Here is a 21,388-nt window from a genome sequence, read left to right on the forward strand (position 1 = left end):
TATGTTGCATGTGTCCAGAGCTGTTGGTCTAAGTAACAGCTATTGAATGAGAGAAGCCTGTTCTGTTCTGTGCTCATCCCCTTCAAGCCTGCCCTGTTGGAGTGACCATAACAGGCTGGGGTTCCTTCTGAGCTGGCTTTTGTCAGGCCTTCCAGGAGCTGACTTTCCAAACAGGTCTCAGAGAGGGGTTAATGGTTTAATAGCTGTTGCTAGTGCTAATTGTATGGAGCAAGGAAGCAGCCTGACTTGGAAGGATCCAGCTGAGTCTGCAAGACTGCTTCAGCTGGTGACCAATGTATATTTATTGTGCCCCAACTTGGTCACTTGCCCCAGTAGTAGGTAGTTCTTATTCTGATGGGCAGCTCTTGCAGATGCCCAGTTTTGTCTCCTGTTTTAGCCTAGCAGTCCTTTGTGCTTCTTTCCAGCCTACTAAGTGTTAAAGGCAAATTCCCTCCCCTATGCTAAAGATAAAGCTCTTTGGTTGTCTGCAGTTGTGCTGCCTTTGCAGCTAAGGGAACTGCATCTCTTGGGATTTGTTGTTACTAAGAGCAGGGGAAGTAGCTGGCATTGTCTCTTGCCCTTTGTGTATGCTTCCTATTTGAAGCAAGGATTAGTTTTCCACTGAGAGCCTGGCTGGTGCTTGGCAGCTGATCTCCTGGGCTTCAGCTTGGAGAATGCCAGGTGGAATCTGGGGACAAGGAACTCCTGTGGCATAAAATACAGAGTTATCCTACAGCTTCAAGCTAGTAACAAAAAAACTTAAGCTTACTACAGAGGAGGTGCTTGGTCAGAGCAGCATGCTCCAGCTTACTTTTATTGCTTGGCTAAGGCAGTAGAGCATACTGACTATAAAAATAGCCAGATGGGAGGATAGATGTATAGCCCACTGCAGCTTCAGTAACAAACTGCTCTGCAGCCAGCTATCTGCTAAAACCTGTATTGCTTTTGCATTAAGTGGAACTGCTATAACAAGGTGTCAAACTCTGCTTAAGAAGATACCAGGTCACTGGTGTTCATACACTGTCTAATCCAGCCTCATCCCAAAGCTAAGTACTTTAAGCTCTGATTAATCTTCTTTGAAGCATGAACTTGTGCCATTATCCTGCAGTAAGCTCCATGCCACTATGTTTGGTCTTTATTGAATGCAGAGGTCTAGGTTAGCTTAGATCTACTTGTGGATTTCCTGAGCAAATAACTCCCCATTATTTTTATACTTCAGAAATGTAGGACTATGACCAATAGTGCTTTTCAGACTGGGGTTATGAGTCTGAGGCTGCCAAAGTGCCCTCAGAATTCTTGTGTCAGTCTAGTACTGACTGCCCATGTTATCCATGAGCCAGAAGGAGGCAGGTTTTTAATTAATGGATCTCAAAAAGCTAGCCTTCTAGGGAGCAAATTTCCCTCTTATTCACTGACATGCTTGATCCTAGGAAAGGTGGAGTAAGCTTGTTGGGAAGAGCTTAACATTTCAGTACTTTTAACCACCTCCTAGATGTCTTGGGCTTCTTGGAGCTAGAAACCTACAAATGTATATATGTATGTGTATATACAGTTACGTATAACATGTATGCTAGTGAAATGCTGTGGCTTTGAACTGCAGCTGGAGTTCCGTTTGGGTTTAGCCACTGCTAAAACTACTTGCATAGCCTGAAAAAGGTTGCATAGGGTGGTGAGGTACTGGAATGGGTTGCCCAGGGAGGTAGTGAATGCTCCATCCCTGGCAGTGTTCAAGATCAGGTTGGATGAAGCCTTGGGTGATATGGTTTAGTGTGAGGTGTCCCCGCCCATGTCAGGTGGGTTGGAACTAGATGATCTTGAGGTCCTTTCCAATCCTAACTATTCTATGATTCTATGATGAAAAGACTCCTGACTTCTGGAGAAACTGTATTTAGATCCAAACTGTTCTTTATTTAAAGAATAACAAGCTCTTGATGTTTCAGTACGTTTGATCTTAATTGGCCCTTGCCAAAGGGGTGTGAGATGAACATAATTTATGTTCATCAGCATGGCAAGGCAGATGCTTGTCATTGGGCACTCGCAATTTAAATTGCATAATATGCTCTCAGTGCTTTTTAATTACAGAAGCACATAAAGGAAGAATAGCTGAACACTCAGTTTTCAACTTTTTTTTTTTATGGCAGGGAGGTTGGAGGTAATAGATGGGTTGCTGCCCATCATCTGGTAGAACTGTGTGTGCTGCTGCTCGTGAGCATCTTCTTGGAGGTTTCTGTTTGTCCCTGGGCACCCTGTCTGTGTGTATGTGTGTGTGGCCCGTGATAGGGAATTATTCCAGCAGCTCAAGCTGCTGAGGGCCAGGCCTGCAGGGGGAGTGGAAAATGTGACTTGGTGTGCCCTGAAAGCTGAACCAGATAATGGAGCCTGCAGTAGCTGACTGATCTGTGTGTGTCTAAGCTGGTAGTGCCGAGGTTGTCTTCTGTGCTATAGATAACCCTGTAGATTATAAGAGTCTTCAGCTAGAGAAGTCTGCTGTGTGGAGTAAGAGGTATTCTTTGCAATGGAAATATATATAGCTGTGTGTGACCAGACATACAAGCTTTCTGTGTTCTTGGTTGTATTTGGCTGACTGGGTAGATACAATAACACTTTCCCAAAGAAGACAAGTGTACACAAGCAGCAGGATGCAGAGGGCCTTTATGTTAGTTGGACTAGCACAAATATGATGTTACTGAGATAATTCTCCCCACAACAGCAGTTATTTCTTGCACAGCATCACATGGGTGTATGAGAAGACACGAAGGAATGAGGCATCCTTGTGCAGCAAATCAGTGCTAGGTGGTTTGCTGCTGCTCTGTGTGTGTACAAATACGGGTAATATTTATGTGCTGTTTGGGTGGGGAAATGAGGAATCTAGCAAGCTGGGGGGCTTGTCCTGGTGCCCATGAGCAAGACTGCAGAGAGTGATCTTTGCTTTTTGGAAGGCTGAGGGGTGGTTCTGATAGCACCAACCTTTCTTTAATAATATTCCTTAGTCCTGTGGCTCAGAGGTAAGAGCAATTAACTTGTAGAACTGAGAACGTACCAGTCAAAGGAAGTGAAGCTGTTGATAACTGGGGGCTTCTTACAGTTGACCTTGACTGTGCCACTGGCAAGCTGACTCCTGCAACTGGGAGGAGAAGGAAGTTCTTAGCAGATCTGCTGTGTGATGGATGGCTGTTTGCTGTATGAGACTTGTGTGACCAGCTGTCCTGCATGGGATGATGTGGTGGTCATTGCTAAATGATGGTGCAGCAAGCCCAGGACTGAGAGGCACCTGCCCAGAGGGAGGTGGCTGGGAGCAGGCTGCCGCTGTCCTCTGTCTGGGTGGCAGCCTGAGCTATGTTACTGGAGACAAGAGAAGCTGCCAAGGGCAGGCTGTGAGCTGGCTAAATCTCTGCTGGGCTACTGTTTCAGTGCTCTCTTGGAAACTCTTGAAGCGCACAATGATTATACATGTGAAACTTCTTGGATGTGCCTCCATGCTGCAGTGCAGGATAAACACTGTGCTAATGCAGCAATACTGCTATCTGGGCTGTAGTCTTTCTCAGTGGGGCCAAGGATCTTGTATAGGACACAAGACTTAATGCAGTCCTGAAGCCTCCTGATTTGGCTCTGGTCCTGTGTTGCAGTCTATAAATGCATCTTGTTCCTTGTGAGCTCCTTGGTTTCCTTCTGTGTCAATGCACAGAACAGGGCTTGCCATAACAGGCCTGAAACTTCAGTCTGATTCAGGTCAAATGTAGGACTTGGACTTGATAAAGGACAAATAGGTTGATCCTTATAGTATCATAGAATGGTTAAGGTTGGAAAGGACCTTAAGATTGCCTAGTTCCAATCCCCCTGCATTGGGGAAGGAAGCCTTACCCTAGACCATGTTGCTCAAGGCTGTGTCCAGCCTGACTTTCAACACTGCCAGGGATGGAGCATTTACTTGCAAGTCTGCCTGCTGGGTAAAGCATAGCCCTCTACCACTGGTGTGAGAGCTTGACAAGGTCTGTCTTGGGCTTCAGGTCAAGAGTGTTTTCTCTAACTTAAGATTTCAGGTTGTGTAGGCTAGGAGTAGTAAAATAGATGAAAGGATTCATTGCTTGGGATGTGTAGGTGGGGTCTGTCCATAGCTGGCTGTAGGCTAGCATACTTGGAACTTGTCACCCAGTTACTTAAGGCTTTGTGTCAATGGTTGGTTATGGGTATGTGTAATCTTGCTCCTTTTTCCTTTCTAGGTCGTGCAGTCTGGATTTGTCGGCTTTGCAGGCTTCTAGGCACATTTCTTCTCAGCTATGAGTAGATCAATAGGATTTAACATCTGCATGGTCACCTGCAGCATCCTGCTCTTGTCCTCTAGTCCACCATGCATTGCATCTCTGCCACTGAAGGAAAGGGATGTGACAAAGGTCCAACATGGCCCCTGGGCAGGGAATGGGCTTGAAGATGAAGGGACAAGCACGTTGAACTTGAAAAATAACCCGGGCCCTTCTGAGCAGACTATCTCTGAAAAGCCATGTGGAGTGTTGGTAAAGCCATCTGGGATACCCTTAAATGAAGCTGTCACTGCGGAAGGAGAAATGCTGTCTGTAAGTCTGAGCCATGTCATTCCAGGTAGCCAGGGTCTGGGTGATTATACCTCTGCTGTGGCAGTGGCTGCTGTTGATGAGGGTGAGCTTCGTCACACAAAGTCAGAACTGGAAGAGGATGATGCACTCAAGGCCATGCTGACTGCAGCTGTGACCACACTGGGCCCTACTGTTCAGGAGGAGTCTGTTGGTGACCTCCTTAGTGGGACCACCACTGAAGGTGGTGTTGGAGTAGAGCACAGCTCTCCTGGCCTCTTGGCAAATCTTCTTTCTGGGACTGCTGTGAAGGAGGAGGCAGGGAGCAACTTGCACCCCTCAGTGGCACCCCAGCCCACACTGTACCCCAGCTCTCCCAGCTGGGAAACAGCAAGTGACCACCCTGTCATCTGGACTCCCCAGGCTCATGGCATAACTCCTGAGCTAGGAGTAACAAGACCCCACACAGGGAGCCCTCTAAAGTCCCTGGTTGTGCGAGCATCTGTGGCTGCAAAACATCTACCTGTGGTGACCTCAGCCTTCCTTCACCTGGAAGCAGGGATGGGTGGAAGGCAAGGAGTGCTGCCCACCATGGCTGGCACCATCGCTATCCAAACTATGGACACAGTGCCACCTGACTGGGATGACACAAAAGTGAGGGACATAAGTCAAGGGGGAAGTGTGTCTCTTGAGGAGGTGACAGAGGATTTGGGCATAACAGAACCATCTCAGACACCACAGGGAGGCGCAGGGGAGGAAGAGGATGCAATAAGAGTGCTGCCATCCCCAACATCCGCTCCACCAGCTCCTGAGCTTGCCAAGGAGACCAACTGCACAGCACTGGTGCATAGGGAGGAATTGCCAGCAGCTTCCACAGGCCATGGTGATGCTGTCCCCACTGCAAACCTGGTGGGTGTAGACATGGCTGATCTCAACTCGCTGGAAAACATAAGTGCAGTCACAGCAGAGGAGGGGAAAAGCATCCCTCCATCACAGCCACAGGCTTCTGTGGTTACAGATGTGCAGTCTGATCTCCTTCCTACTCTGGAAAGCTCATGGAAAGGTAAAACTTGCATGTTAAAGACACTTTTCTCTAAGTGTCAGTATAGGAGGGATGCTCTTGGGAATCTGCTTCCTTCCAGGGAGATGAAGTAGAGAAAGGTGTTATCTTGATACCTGCAGTAGAGGTAGGACATGTCTTCTCCCCAAGAAAGGCTATGGACTTTTGTGGAGGGGTAACAGCCTAAACAGGTAATTCACATCCATAAAGTATGGCATAGCCTTGGCTGTTCCTATACACAATGTCCCTGTGTACAAGGAGGCACAGTGTGTTGGGCGGTACCCTGCCCTGTAATGTGGAGCAACTATATTGAGCTGTTTCTTCAGTTTCTGGAGCTGAGAGAGGGTGGCTGTAGTAGCAAACAGGAAAGTCTGTGGCAGTTGAGCCTGTGGCTGGTGAGTGTACTTCAATGTGGATGTCTGTAGAGAACTGTAGTCTTAATAGCAGATACTTGGTGGTAGTTAGAAAATTTCCTTTGTCAATGTTTTGCACATATGGTGTGCTACCAAATCAGGGGCTTCAGCTTTGGCCCTCCCGTAATGGTTGAGGGGCACAGCTGTAGTCTGATTGTAGGTATCTTGCCTTGACCAATGATACATAAGTCTACTTTGAATAACCCTCTGGTATGCCTCTTGTAATGACTAAGGAGGGAACTCAATCTCAGACCCACTGGTTAAACACTATTTCAAGGAGGATAGCACTCACCCAAGTGTCCCTTTCATATGGTAGGTTCAAGGACTTAAAGGGGGTCCTTGCACTAGCTTACTCTAAAGCCCTGCAAAATGGAGGGGGGAATAATTCTTGGGGGATTTAATTAGCATCTGGGATTACTTGGTTCTCAACTGCTAGCTATGGATACTTGCAGTTAGTGCAGAAGATGCAGAGACAATGTATTGCTGTAAATGCTTCCTAAGTCCAGGAACAGGCAAGCTGTACTCATAGCCTGTGAGTAATTGACATATTCCTCGACTTTAAAATGGTGGTTCTAAAAGATCTGTCCAGAGCTGTGTGCTGTTCTTTGTAACAAAAGCTCCTGGTGTTGTCTTCACATCCTCTAGCCAGGCTCTGACTGTCCACTTCTTGTGCCAAATCTGTTACCAGCAGACAGAAATCTTCCTCCTAGACAGCCTGCTGCAGGCTAAAGGTGTCACCTGCTACTGCACTTACCTGTAGAGATGACACCTGCAGCCTAATGACAGTGACCCTAATGACTTGGGGGGTGGAGGGAGAGGGGTGGTGGGAGGAAGAGGGAGGAATGCTAAGAAGAGCTCTGGTCAGATACTGAGCAATGATGTTCCTAGGGTGAGAAACATAAGCTATGATTTAGGACTTTGTCTTGATTGCTGGACATCTTTAATCTTCCATCTTAGGCTACAGAGGCAAATGGACAAGTTCCCATCATTATACCTGAAAGATTTGGGTTTTGCTGTAAAAGAAAGCTAATTGCATGCTGGTGCTGAAACATGATTGATTTCTAGATTAATTCATAAGTGCTTGACTTGTCAGCAGGTTTGCTCTCTGTGGTATCACAGATGTTGGGGAAACACTGTCAATGAGACTTGTGCAACAAAAATAAACCTTTCTAAAAAGCTGAAGTCTTATAACCATCAGACTGGGTCACTAAAAACACTGCTCTGGCAGCCTCACGTGTTTCAAATGGTATTTCACACTAAAGGCCTGCAGTGCTGTAGCTCCGTAGCATTAGTTCCCAGTAGGCCCTTGTGTCCCTAAAGGGTAATTAAGAAAATGAACACTGATTCTGTGGCTTTCATTACTGTTATATGCATTCTTGCATCTGTCTTTATGCTGCACTGCCCTGATGATACTTGGCAGGACTTGCTGCTTGCACTGTGGCTCTGAAAATGCTAATGCATGGAGTCCCATTCCTTCAAATATCTTTTTTTTTGCCGTCTGTTGTCCTGCAAGTTGGTACTGACATATGTTCTTCCTGTAGGTGTTACTCAGGAGGTGACAACAGTTGTCCAGGAGGCTGATGCTGCTCTGTTAGTTGCAACACCAGTGCCTGGTGCTACCCAGGGAGCAGGAGCTTCAAGCTTTCCCCAGGAAAACAGTGGAGAGGACACTCAGATGGTGACTACTCCTAGTGCTACCCAGATGGTGGTGGCAGCTGGTACTTCCTCTGCAGCAAACCTTCCAGATGTGGAAGGTAGGGTTCTACTTCACAGACTGTGGTTCATTTCTGCACAAGATGAGGTGGTACATCTACAACCAGTATTGCTGGACACTGAAGCCTTCAACACACCACATATGTATTCTAAGTGACTTTTTTCTAGCCTTCTGCAGGCTGCCTCTAGCCCTGCCACTTTCTCCCCATGCTACCAGGTCCATCAGGTTGAACTGTGCCAGCATATGTTTTGTCCCATATAAAGGTGGAGTAGATACTTATAAAAACAAAAAAAATCACCCAAAACAAACTCCCTACATCAGTCCTTACTGGCAGGCTGACTTTTAGCCTTAGACATTTAAGCCAGTTTTTATTTATGGTGGTCAAGCTCTTACTTCTGGAGCCAAAGGCAATCAGATTGCTGATGCTCAGTCTGAAGGATGAAAGTTTCATCAGGGTAATGTGGGAGTGGTAGTATGGGGTTAGACACCCTCTTGAAAGAGTCTGGCAAGCCCTCAGGTGTGAAGGTCTACACTGATTTTCACTCCTACTGAGGAATAGTGAATTCTTCTCAAGTTGATGTAGTTCATACAGAAATGCTTAAGCAGTTGTATTCAGTTGCTGCCTGCTGGCTTGATGTCACCTTGGCAGGTAGGTGTAGGAACCTGTCTTCTTGCCAGGGGTGCAGCAATATTTCCCTTAGCACAAAGCTGATGGAGTTTGAGGATATTTCTGTAGCAGTAGGTACCACTGTAATGAAACTGCTGCTGGGAAACTTTTTTTTGTATTTCTTATATTGCAGGGCATCAAAAGAAAACACCTATTTGTACCGTATCTCTTAAATTACAGTCCCTTTGTAGGGGAGAGAGAACTCTTTCAGTGATTTCCACTATTTTGCTTCTGAGTTTTAAGTAAAAATTCAACTGTTTTGTCCCTGTCTGTGGCAGGGGGGTGGAATTAGATGATCTTTAAGGTCTGTTCCCATTCTATGATTGTATAATTTTTCTTTGCAGTAAACAGCTAGCTCTGCCACTCAGTTCAGAGCACTGAGACACTGGTTGAAATCTGATATTCCTATGGTATGGTGACTAGCAGTATTCGAAGCAATGGAAATAAAACCTAGCTGGGTTCTCATTAAGGGGTTCTTAAGTTCTGTGCTAGCTGTCCTGGAGGTGAAGCTTTCATTACAGCAGAGTCACTTGCGCATCTTCAGCAGGGCAAGAGTTTAATATCTTCCACTCTGAGTTAAGTTTTCATTGAGGAGTCTGTTTGTAAATGTTTGGGGTTTTAATATTGTGATGAACTGCTACTGCTTCCTGTCATCTGTAGACATCACAGATGTCCTGGTCACCAGTGAGAAGGCTGTTCCAGCTTCTGGTGGGATGTCTGCAACCCAGTCTGAACAGACAGAGGAGCCATCTAGCAGAACTATGGCTCTGGTAACTCCAGCATCAATGGCATCTTCTGTCAGGAGAACAGCTCTTCCACCTGTGAGGAGGATCAGTACTGCTGAGACCTATGGGCTGGACCACCTGGAATCAGAAGGTACTACTGATGCCAAGGCTAAGAAGCAGTCAGTTTCATGCAGAGTGGTACATTTGCCTTGACATCTCCAATTTGTCTGTCTGGCACATAATTATATGCATATGTTGTTGTTCCTAATAAAGTTGTTGAGCAACCTGCCTCCTTCAAGGAGGTACAGGAAACAAGCAATGAACGGTGTCCTGAAGGATGCCTGAAGTTCAAGAGAGGGAGCAGCTGTAGTATTGCTGTTGCAGTAGTTTGTATGCCTGTAACTGCTGGTGTGTGAACCCATTGCAGAACCTCTGTATCAGATAGCACCCATGGGAACATGTTCAGCAGCTGGAGAGCTCCTTGCCACCCTACTACTGTAAACCCTTGCTGCATGCAGTGCTGGGGGGGATGTTCAGCATGAGATGGCTACCTTGGTGTAGCTGCCTGAAATCCTGCCAGAACAAGTGATGCCCTATTTACCTATCTATGCAACTCTGCTGTGAGAGGCAAAGGATACATCCCCTATAAGATGCTCTTCCAGCTCAAAGCTACTTGCTAAGCTTGTGTCCCATTACTGGCTCCTCTAGCCTTGTCTCACCCTCTTCTCTTCTCTTAAAATCTTAAGCTTTTCTTAAGTTGTCTTCTCTTAAACTGCTTTTGTATGCTGCCAGTTTTGGAGTCTCTGCTCCCTGGCTGTCTTCAGGAAGTTGAAGTCTAGTGATGCCAATTCCACCTATGCAAGCGGTTGAGCTGAAATAGATCCTACTCTGCAGCTGGTCTGTAGCTCAGATCTGTTCTCTCTCCAGCTTATCCATGACTTTCCTGTGGAGAATTTTCACTTTTGCTTCCTGTTTTTTCTCCTACTTACTCTTCTCTGCTTGCTCATCCATCCAGTTTTGTACTCCAGTCTGGACTGACTCCACCTGGCAGGGATTAATCTTTCTGCCCATTTTGCTTCCCTTCCTTAAACTTGACCTTCTCTTGCCTTTATCTTTTACTGCAAAGGTTGGCAGCCCTCCAGGGGTTGAATGCCAGATGGTATTTTTCTTCTGATTAGAGGTGGGGTGCTATAAACAACAGCTCATCAGCCTTTTTTCTCTGCATGAAGCAATAACTCTCACTCTTGTTAAGTTTAGAGGACAGCAGAATTTGGGAGCCCTCCCCACTGCATGTGTGAGGTGCTGCAGCTCCTGCTCTCTGTCAGGCTTGCTGCTAGCTTTGAAGCTTCCTATGAGCTCTCTTGACCTCCAGCTGTAGCACTTGCCCCTTCTTGGGATAAATCTTGCACTTATCTGGCAGCGCAAGGATGTGGTGCTGATGGTGGAAGAATGACAGCAGGGGAAGAAAGGGTGTGTGTGTGTGTGTGAAAATCTGATCTTTCAGGATGGGGGAAAAAAGGTGTCTGCTTAACAAAAGCAGTATGACTCAGGAGACTAAACAGTTTTTGAGCCCTCTGAATCTCCTTTAGAAGCCTGCACAGGAACATAAGAGGGATTTCTGTCTTAACTGAGTATTGGTCTCATTATTCAATGAGGCTTTCTGCACAGACATTTTAAAAAAAATATAGTCTTTCTGCTCTGACACAGGACTGATGCAGCTTCCTTGGGCTCCTGCTGAGCAGTCTTATGCAACCACAGGCCTTTTCTTCCTCTGCTCTTAAATATGCTCTGAGCTCCTCTAAGGACAAATGTGGGCTGTAGTCAGAACTAGCTTTCCTAAATGATGAGGACTGTGTTAGAAGGCTATGGGTGTTTTGGCTCTGGGGTATGGCTTTGCAGGCACCTGTTAATCAAATTATGTAGTGCTCTCTGGTGTGCTGTGCGGTTTTGACAAATGGCACAGCTTTTGTTGTCCAAATCTCTTTAGTGTTGTGAGCCAGAATGTTCACTGGTGTTAGGAATCACCAATCCAGATCTTGTAAAATGGGACAAATACCACTTGGGGATGGGTTTTCTGCTTAGGGATGCTACTGCCCCAGTAAAGCATGAAGAAAGCTTTTGAGCTGCGAGTTTCTAATTTTAATTCTTTTCCTGTGTAATGCAATTAGGGGTTACCACATCCTCTTGCGTGGGGTGGGGGATGGCATTTGGAAGCTTGGTTTCCATTCCCCAGATATTACAGTTCCTAGTGCTTAATCTCAGAATATCTAGATGCTGCCAACTGTGTTTGGGAGTGCTTTCCTATAAAGCCCAGGATCCTTAAGCTCTTAGGTGATGCAAGGTCAGATACTGCTGCTGTTGCAGGCATATGCTTGGGTCCCTCATGCGAGATCTTGGCCCTTTGTGGTGAGGCTGTATGTTCTTCACTAGTGGAAGAAGTGCAAAGAGCTGAGTGAGCTTAGCTGATCTCCACTGCCTTTAATGGGGTCTTGCTGACTTGCCTCACTGATGGCTTGGCTCATCATTAAATGTAAACCCCTGCTGTGCAGCTAGTTCTGTTTCTTGGGGACCATCTGTGCCAAGCTGCCTGTGGTTAATTGCATCATTATATTCATCTACCTGTCTTGAATGCAAAACTGTTCTAAAAATCAAATTGCACACACAAACATGAGGTACTTTCAATGTCTCTAGATAAGCTTGTCCTCCTCTCCAGTGGGCACTGCAGAGATTAGCTGGGTAACCAGTATCCTCCTAGACTCTGGTGTGACTGATTCTACTTGCCCTTCATTGCTGGGAAAATCCTATAAAAAGATTATAGGATATGGGGACAGGACACAGTAGAGGATGAGGCTCACTTGGCTGAGAGACTTAGAATCATAGAATACTTAGGGTTGGAAAGGAACTTAAGATCATCTAGTTCCAACCCACCTGCCATGCGCAGGAACACCTCACACTAAACCATAACGCCAAGGCTTCATCCAGCCTGGCCTTGAACACTGCCAGGGATGGAGCATTCACAACCTCCCTGGGCAACCCATTCCAGTACCTCACCACCCTAACAGTAAAGAATTTCTTCCTTATATCCAATCTAAACCTCTGCTGTTTAAGTTTCAACATGTTACCCCTTGTCCTGTCACTACAGTCCCTAATGAAGAGTCCATCCACAGCATCCCTGTAGGCCTCCTTCAGATACTGGAAGGCTGCTATGAGGTCTCCATGCACTCTTCTCTTCTTCAGGCTGAACAGCCCCAACTTTCTCAGCCTGTCTTCATATGGGAGGTGCTCCAGTCCCCTGATCATCCTCATGGCCCTCCTCTGGACTTGTTCCAACAGTTCCATGTCCTTTTTATGTTGAGGACATCAGAACTGCACACAATACTCCAAGTGAGGTCTGACAAGAGCAGAGTAGAGGGGCAGGATCACCTCCTTTGACCTGCTGGTCCCGCTTTCTTTGATGCAGCCCAGGATACGGTTGGCTTTCTGGGCTGTGAGCACACACTGAAGCCAGCTCATGTTCATTTTCTCATTGACCAGTACCCTCACGTCATCCACAGGGCTGCACTGAATTTCCTTTTTGCCCAACCTGTAGCTGTGCCTGGGATTGCTCCCACCCAGGTGTAGGACCTTGCACTTGGCATGGTTAAACTTCATGAGGTTGGCATCAGCCCACCTCACAAGCGTGTCAAGGTCCCTCTGAATGGCATTCCTTCCCTCCAGCGTATCAACCAAACCACACAGCTTGGTGTCATCGGCAAACTTGCTGAGGGCACACTCAATCCCACTGTCCATGTCACTGACAAAGATGTTGAACAAGACCGGTGCCAACACCGATCCCTGAGGGCACCACTCGTTACTGGTCTCCAGCCAGACATTGAACCGTTGACCACAACTCTTTGCGTGTGGCCATCCAGCCAGTTCTTTATCCACTGAGTGGTCCTCTTATCAAATTGATGTCTCTCCAATTTAGAGACAAGGATGTCATGTGGGACAGTGTCAAATGCTTTGCACAAGTCCAGGTAGATGACCTCAACTGCTCTACTCCTGTCCATCAGTTCCATAGCCCCATCATAGAAGGCCACCAAATTGGTCAGGCAGGATTTCCTCCTAGTGAAGCCATGCTGGCTGTCACCAAGCACCTTGCTGTTTTTCATGTGCCCTAGCATGCCTTCCAAGCGAATCTGCTCCCAGATTTTGCCAGGCACAGAGGTGAGACTGACTGGTCTGTAATTCCTTGGGTCATCCATTTTCCCCTTCTTGAAAATGGGTGTTATATTTCCCTTTTTCCAGTTGTTGGGAACTTCACCTGACTGCCATGATTTTTCAGATATGATGGCCAGTGGCTTTGCAACTTCATTCGCCAGCTCCTTCAGGACCCGTGGATGGATTTCATCAGGTTCCATGGACTTGTGTGTGTTTAGGTTCTTAAGATGGTCTCGAACCAGATCCTCTCCTACAGTGGGCCCAAGGTCTAGAATTTCACAGTCCCTGCATCTGCCTTCCGAGACTTGGGTGGTGTGGTCAGAGCCTTTGCCAGTGAAGGCAGAGGCAAAGAAGTCATTCAGAACCTCAGCCGTTTCCAAGTCCTGTGTAGCCAGTTCTCCTGAAGGCTTCTGGAGGGGGCCTGTGTTGTCCCTAGTCTGTTTTTTAGCTGCTACATACCTATAAAATCCCTTCCTGTTATCTTGAACATCCCTTGCCAAGTTTAGCTCTAACTGGGCCTTAGCTTTCCTAACCCGATCCCTAACATCCCAGACAACATCCCTGTATTCATCCCAGGCTGCCTGTCCTTGCTTCCACCTTTTATAAGCCTCTTTTTTTCCTGTCAGTTTTTCTCAGCAGCTCCTTATCCATCCAAGGGGGTCTCCTGGCCTTCCTGCGGCACTTCCTTCTAGTCAGGATGCAACACTCCTGAGCTTGTAGCAGATGATCCTTGAATATCAACCAACAGTCTCGGGCCCCCTGCCCTCTAGGGCTATATCCCATGGAACCTTGCTAAGCAGGTTCCTCGAGAGGCCAAAGTCTGCTCTCTTGGTTTGTTCCTGTGTCCAAAATTTGTGTGTTTCTAGCAAGCTAAACACTGCAGCTTTCTTTAGGGCTGCTAGGGAGCTAGATTATATCTCCTTGGAGAATTTGCTTACTTGGGTCTACTGTGTAAGCCTCCCACCTTGCTTTGAAAAGTGCTTCTTTTGAAAGTAACCACATTACTTTCAGACTAGATTCTTCTTCTGTAATGTGTGTCGTGGTAAGTATTGACAGAGCTGGCTGCACACCTTTAAGCATGGTAGCACTTGACAGGTATAACTCTCCAAAGTGGTAGGTAACCTGCCGTGTTCGCTCTTCTGTGTGATCCCTGCAGTTTTTAGTTGAAGGCTGTCAGCCACAGCAAAACAGCTGCTGTCTCCTCCAGCTGGTCCTCAATTCGCTTCTGTTATTGTTACATATGGGATCTGATCCAGGTATCTTAGACTAGAATCATAGAATGGTTTGGGTTAGTACCAACCCCCTTGCCACCTTCCACTAGACCAGGTTGCTCCAAACCCCGTCCAACCTTGCCTTGAACACTGCCAGAGATGGGGCAGCCACAGTTTTTCTGTTGACAATCTGTGCCAGTTTCACACCACCGTCATGGTGAAGAAATTTTTTCCTAATATCTAATCCAGATCTCCCCTCTGTCACTTTAAAGCTATTCTCCATTGTCCTATCCCTATATACCCTTGTCAAAAGTCCCTCTCCAGTTTTCTTGTTGCCCCCTTTAGGCACTAGAAGTGTGCTCTAAGGTCTCCCTGGAACCTACTCCAGAATGAGCAACCCCATTTCTCTCAACCTGTGCCCATAGAAGAGGTGCTCCAGCCCTCTGAGCATCTTCATTGCCCTCCTTAGGACTTGCTCCAGCAGGCCCATGTCCCTCTTGTGTTGAGGCCTCCAGCTGAGCATGGTACTCCAGATGGGATTTCATGAGAGCGGAGCAGAGGGGGAGAATCCCCTCTCTTGATCTGCTGGTCGTGCTTCTTGTTGATGCAGCTCAGTATACAGTTGGCTTTCTGAGCTGCAGGTGAGCACTGCCAGTTCATGTTGAGCTTCTTGTCAACCAACACACCCCAAGACTTTATCTTTGGGGCTGCTCTCAGTCCATTTTCTGCCCAGCCTGTAGTTGTACTTGGGATAGCTGTGACCCAAGCACAGGATAATGCACACTGCATGCATGGAGGCTAAGGATGAGGCTGGCTGGTGCACAGTCTGTGAGGACCTTTAAGGTCATGTTAACCATATGTGCAAATTCTAAACAAGCCATTAATACAAAACTAGCTTGCTGCTGAGTGATGCCTCACTCATCACAGCACGGGTCACAGTCTAGTTCAGTGTGGACAGCTTTAAGCATCATTGCCCAAGGCTGCTGGGGAGGGTGAGTCTGTGTCAACGCAGCCTTAAGGCTTGCTTTTCTTGTGTGCCACCACCCAGCCTGCACAGCAAAACTCCAGCTGAAGTGGCTGGAGGTAGTGATTGTGGAGCAAGGCACACAACATACAGAAGTGGAAGATGTCTTGGCATTCATCATACCATGCTAAGATTAATCTCTGACACGCAGGGCAGATGTCACTGTGAATTCCCAAGGCTGCCCAGATGCAGAAGTAACAGCTGCATCTTGGTGTATCTGTGTTTCAAACCACAAGTCCATAAAAACTGTTAGGCCCTCATATATTGTCCTTGATGCTTTCAAGCTCATTGAGAAAATGGCTTAACCTCAATGCTACCCACTTTCTGCAGCTCGGTAAGCTCCAGCTTGCCCTGCTTCAGCATTAACTTGGGATTTCTAGACTGTTTGCTTGTAATTTTTGATGTGGAGGGAGAGACAAGTCATCTGGCTTTTGCTACTCTCCCATTGGTGTTTTAAAGGGAATTAAAAAATATTATGCATTTTTGCTTCTGATGTTCCTGTCCAATTTTTTGTGGAGCCTTTATTCCCCAAAATCCAGAACTACTCTGCAACAGTGTGTAAGCTCTAAGGCTGGCTTCTGTTCAGCCATCTAGGTTTGCTTCAGGCTTTTGTTGCTGGACGTGAGCTGCTTAGTTCAGTTGTCATATAGGCTGCTGGGTGTGAAGGGTGCTTAGAGCTTTTGTAAAAGGAAGAGATGCTCTACCTGTTGTATGGTGCCAGGAGCAGCCAATAGCTCTGTGAAAATGAGTAACTTAAACTCAGCTGCTGTAGAGGGAGGAGCTCTTAACCATGTAGCTCTTGAATATGACGTGTTCCTGATTAATCACTCTCAACAAGCCGCTGGCAGAATCCCATTCTTTAGGGTGGAGGGGCTGGAAAAGCAGTGTCAGGTGCCTGCTGTTTAGGACAGCACAGTGCTATTTCCAGTACTCTGCGTGGTTAGCTGGCATGTTCCCACCTAGTGCAGCATTTAGATATGGAGAAACCCTTCAGTTATGCAAAACATGGCTGGCACTGTTGGGACTAGTGAAGCCAGTGTCCTACAGTCATGGGGCACCTCCCTTCTGAACCTTGTATGTGGGTTTCACTGTATTTACTTCATCTGCTGTGTCAAAGGATGTTGCAGAGCAGTGCCAGTATAAAGCTTTTGACTTTCCAAACTTAACAATTAATGATATTTTAATAATATTCACTTCTCTTTGGGTTTAAACAGTTCCTATTGCTTTTTGCTGACCTGTGTATTCATGTTACCCTTCCAAGAAAACCGGAGCTTAATAGATTTCCGTAAGAAGAGCTCTCAGTCCTCTTCTCTATTTTCTCCCTTTCTTCTGCATCTTGTTCTTGTATGCAGTCATCTAAGCTGCATGTCATATTTTAGAAGTGAAGACAGTGGCTGCCTTTTTTCAGAAAATATTTCAGAACCTGTAGCCATTTACATAACTTTCATAAAAGACCCCTCAAGTTCTCTTTATGTTTTTCTTCTGAGCTGTGTCACAGTACAAGGAGCCTTCCTTATGTTGGGTGTGAAGCATATTTTTGCTGGAAATCAAGGCTCTGACTGCAATTGCTATTTGGACCCAGACTTTATGGGTTGACCTCTGCCTCATTAAATCTCTGCAACACCATTAAAAATTGAGATTGCAGGGGTGTAAATAAGACAGACACTTAACCCAGCATGGTTAGCTAGCCTGATACGGTAATTCCTGACCAGCTGTTTGGATATCAGCTAGGCAAGGGTGGAAGACTTAAAGCACATGCAAAAAGAATTGTACTTGGTGCAATGTATTCTTGGTACACACAATTGTCTTGCTTCTCATTTATTGCTACCACTGAAACGGGAAGTGCTATCTCTCTGGTTCAGGTTGACCTCCATGTTCTTCACAGTAAGTGGTAATTCATCCCTCATTCTTCTCCTTTGTAGCAGAAAACAGTAACAAAACCAACAGTAACAGAAAAAAAAAAGGGCAAAAATTTTGCATCAAACCCAAGCTTTTTTCCCCCTGCAAGTGTTTGACCAAAGAGAATATCTCTGCTGTTAGATCTTGTGGTGACTTGTTTTGTTTCATGAAGGCCATCTGAGAGTGGAGGTTCAATCAAGCCCATAATGAATTGGGAGCTTGTGGATGACCAGCTAAAAGAGTGTTAGGCTAATTAAAGGCTCACTACAAAGAGGAGTAAGGAAACTCCTGCTTCATGTAGCCAGTGTGCTGAACTTGGCCTTGTCAGTGCTTCCATGCATAGGGAGGCAGAATGTGCTTTGACAACTCTGTTCTGCCATGGATGCGCTGGCAGCTCTAGCGTAACTCAAATTATGCGATCTCTTAAGTGGCTGTCTATGCCAGATGATGCACTCTGGAGCACTGTCTCTCAAATACCATATCTACTGTGCTTTATGGTCTTCAACAGTAACTCCTGTAATAACATCTAGGAATGGTTTAAAGCACCATTGCATTCTTTCCTAGACATGTTGCAAGTGGCATGTGCCTGGCCATGTATTCTCTGTGTGGAGGTGAGTTGTCACAGCTGTTCTTAGTTTTGGGAGGGGAATGAAGCTTCTCTAAGTAACCTTGTTGTTCATGATACTCTGGTATCAGCAGGGTAAATGATGTTTCTTAGTCTGACCCACTTTGGTTCCTGTTCTGGTGAGGCTATGCTTGATTTTTTAACTGCATCTGACTTTTCATTTATTCAAAAAATTAGAGCCCACTTAAGTATCTCATTAGTGTTGTAGCTTTCTTCAAGTTTAAACAAAAACAACAGAAAAGGCCTACATTTGCTTTTGAAAGGTATTTGCACTGTGTGGGTGAAAATTTTCAATAGCTTTTGTTTGTTTTAATCTGGGGATTAAGCAGTTCACCCTCCCAGCTCCAGGGAAGTGGATTTAGATAAGCAGGTATGTTGCAGTTTCTTCGGAAGGCTCTGCAAGGAGCATTTTTTTCCAGAGCTGCTAATGGTGGGGGTCTCTCAGTGTGTGTGGGATAATGTTGCTCATAGGGCTTCTCTGGGGATCTTTGTGCATGGCACTGGGCCCAGGGCAAACCACCTTGCAAACTGGTTTAGCTCATTAATTTCTGCTTCCTGCCCTGTGCAGGTGGGATACCGTCCCTCTTGTTGGCTGACATCAACTCTTGAGGCCACATGGGCGCAAGGACAGTCCAGTGGTGTCATTTCAAACCTCTTCATGATGATCCTCTGTGTGGAAGCACTGGCTTTGACAAAAGCAGTGAAGGCTGCAGGAAAAGGATCAAGGACTTGGAAAGAAGCATGAGCTCTGACTAGATTTAAGATGAGTGGGCTTGCAGTCATTTTCTCTTGTGGCACCTGATAAGACTTGAGCTAAAACCTTGGTGTTGTAGAGACTGTTGCCCATAATAACAGACCCACCAACTAATTTAAGTTATCTGTGATGGATCCATTCTGGGTTTGTCTTGAAAATATAGCTTAAATTCAAATGTTTTCTTAACTCTTGGGCTGTTGGTTGTTCCTTGCTCAGGTAGTATGGTTGAACCAGGTACTTCTGAAGAGACACTATCAAACAGCTTTTCTGCAAGAGAAAGTGGAATTAGTGTCTCTGTGTGGGCTTATTTTTTGTGATGGGAAAAAAAGTACCATGCCTACAGAATATTTCCATGTGCAGGCATTTTGTTGCATCTGCCTTCATCTGTCTTCTTCTGTCGTGTCCAATTACAGATCATGGTTTTCAAGTCCAGACTGATTTCACTTGATAAATTGCTTCTTTCTCGTCTTGAATTTTATACTGACTGGTTCCACAGCTTCATACCTCGGGTTAGAAGAGCTGTTCTGCAGCAGACTAGGGAGCAAACTTGTTATAGTCCATACTGTATATTCTGCAGAATTGTTTTTTCCCCTTAAAATAGCCTTATATTGCTAAACCAACTCACTAACCTGGCTCAGCGTGAAAGCAGTTTTGTGGTGAATGCTGCTGGAAATGCAGCTCTTGGAATGACTGTCATTTTAATACAGAAGCAGACCTGTGGTCCTTGCTGGAGTATCTGTTGTCCTACCACCCACCACCCCCTTCTCCCCCCCCCCTTTTCCCCCTCTTCATTCCAAAAGCTCTTTAGAGCCTTGGAATCCCTGTGACAAGTGATGAACAATGAGCCAGGACTGTGAAAAAAGCGAGTGTGAATCTGCTCAGATTTGGGGTGAAGTAGGTTAGAATCAAAATCTGTATCCTTGCACTGTCTTTGCAATGCCAAAGAGCCTTCTGCTGGGGCTTTGGCAAGTGGAGGCTCCTAAGGAAGTGTCAGCTCCGTGCTGCTGCCAGGCATGTGTTCCCTCTTAGATGCAGCAAAGATTTGCTTCTGCTACAGAACAGCTTTGGACAAGTGATTTACTCTCTGCTTGAAACTTATGTGGGGTGGGTTAAACTACCTTGTTTTGTGTGGTAGGATCCCACCCAATTAATGCATTCTTCCCAGTAGTCCTTTTCCTTGGCTTTGCACAATAGGCCAGATGCTGATAATTCCTGTGAGAGGCCATCCTTAATTTGGTTCCCCTTCCAGTGCAAAGCATTTAAGACTATGTTCATGCAACACAGTCAGCAAATACCCCAGATAGCTGAGCCCAGCCATATTCACTGCAAACCTAAATTCATCAATGTGGAGGTTTTACCCTGATGATTTTGCACACCTTCTGCACCCACTGTTTGCTTGGGTATCTTGATCCTCCACAGTACAGTGTTCTGCCCATAAGTTGTCTGTGCATGATGAAAGCCCATCTACATTCCTAGCAGCTGTCTCCTTCCAAGCTGTCACAAGCAATTGTTCTTGGTAGCATTTTGGAGATGTCATTATCAGTGATCATGGGAAAGTAACAGATTAATAATAAAAGAGAATTGTCATAGAAAGACCTTCCTGCCTTTACAGTTAGATGTGATAGTAAAAGCCATGCAGAAAATGAACCTCACTGGAAAGAAAGCATTTGGCAGAGACTTCTTAATGCCTCTTCCTCCTCTTCTGGCAAAAGAATATAGTCACAGACCCCCATCTCTAATCCTGTCATTATTTACATTCCTTTGCTTCCTATGCTATATGCACACCTGGGTGACCAAGGCCTGTTGCTGGTGTATGGGTGTGAAGTAGATGGGAGTAGGAGCTAAGCGATGGGGTGTATGATGGATGAGACACTTCAGTCTGCCTCTGCTGCCCTGTTCCCCTGTGAGTGCCTCCAGTACACACAGGAGGAAAAGAAAAATACTGAAAAGTAGAATTTTGCTTAATGGTGTGTGTCTCAGTGTGTGTGACAGTACAGGTGGGAGTCATCATGCTCTGTAGCTCTCTCCTTTCTTTCATGGGCACGTTATGTAGGTAGGTCTGTGTTCTCTGCAGCCATTGCTCAGCTCACAGGAGTCTTTGCCCAGTGTTTGTACAGGAGAGGTCTTGGCATAGTGCATCTCCCTGAAGTCAGGCAAAGAGTGGGTGCACCACTGGAAAGCAATTAGTGCCAGCTGCTGGTTAATCACAACTTGGAATTCATCAGGTGCTCCTAAGCACTCAGGCCCTATAGTGCTGTGTACCCTATAAAAACACAGCTTAGACTATCATGAAGCATAACAATGCTCTGTGTTACTGTCTAGACATCACTGTTCTCTGAGTTTGATTTGAGGTAGGCTGGGAAAGGAAAGGATAGAGAAAATGAGAGCTCCAAGTTTTGTCTTATGAGCTCCTTTTTAGTTTGGGTTGGATTTTTTTCCTTTATCGTCTGAGGAGTAAAAGTGTTTGCAAGCATTAATAAAAAATATCCAAAGGTAGAGACATCCCTCTTCAGTGAAGTTTTCTTCAACTAAAACCAGAGGTCCCAATG

At 45.9% G+C, this 21,388-nt stretch overlaps 1 protein-coding gene across 3 annotated transcripts in view; it reads left to right on the forward strand.

The window, feature by feature from the left end:
- The first annotated feature begins 4,254 nt into the window (after window positions 1–4,254).
- The window catches only part of ARMH4 (armadillo like helical domain containing 4), a 70,512-nt gene continuing 53,378 nt past the window's right edge, over window positions 4,255–21,388 (forward strand). For 2 of the 3 annotated variants that reach the window (XM_031051951.2, XM_031051952.2), the window contains exons 1-3: window positions 4,274–5,610; window positions 7,562–7,774; window positions 9,062–9,277. In XM_031051951.2, the coding sequence (XP_030907811.2) occupies window positions 4,278–5,610; window positions 7,562–7,774; window positions 9,062–9,277 (1,762 nt within the window). In that variant the 5' untranslated portion in view covers window positions 4,274–4,277. Of the gene's footprint in view, window positions 5,611–7,561; window positions 7,775–9,061; window positions 9,278–21,388 lie in introns of all 3 variants that reach the window. The other variant, XM_005152355.3, reaches the window with a different exon arrangement.

This window comes from Melopsittacus undulatus, chromosome 4 (assembly GCF_012275295.1).
Source record: "Melopsittacus undulatus isolate bMelUnd1 chromosome 4, bMelUnd1.mat.Z, whole genome shotgun sequence".
Lineage (NCBI taxonomy): Eukaryota > Metazoa > Chordata > Aves > Psittaciformes > Psittaculidae > Melopsittacus > Melopsittacus undulatus.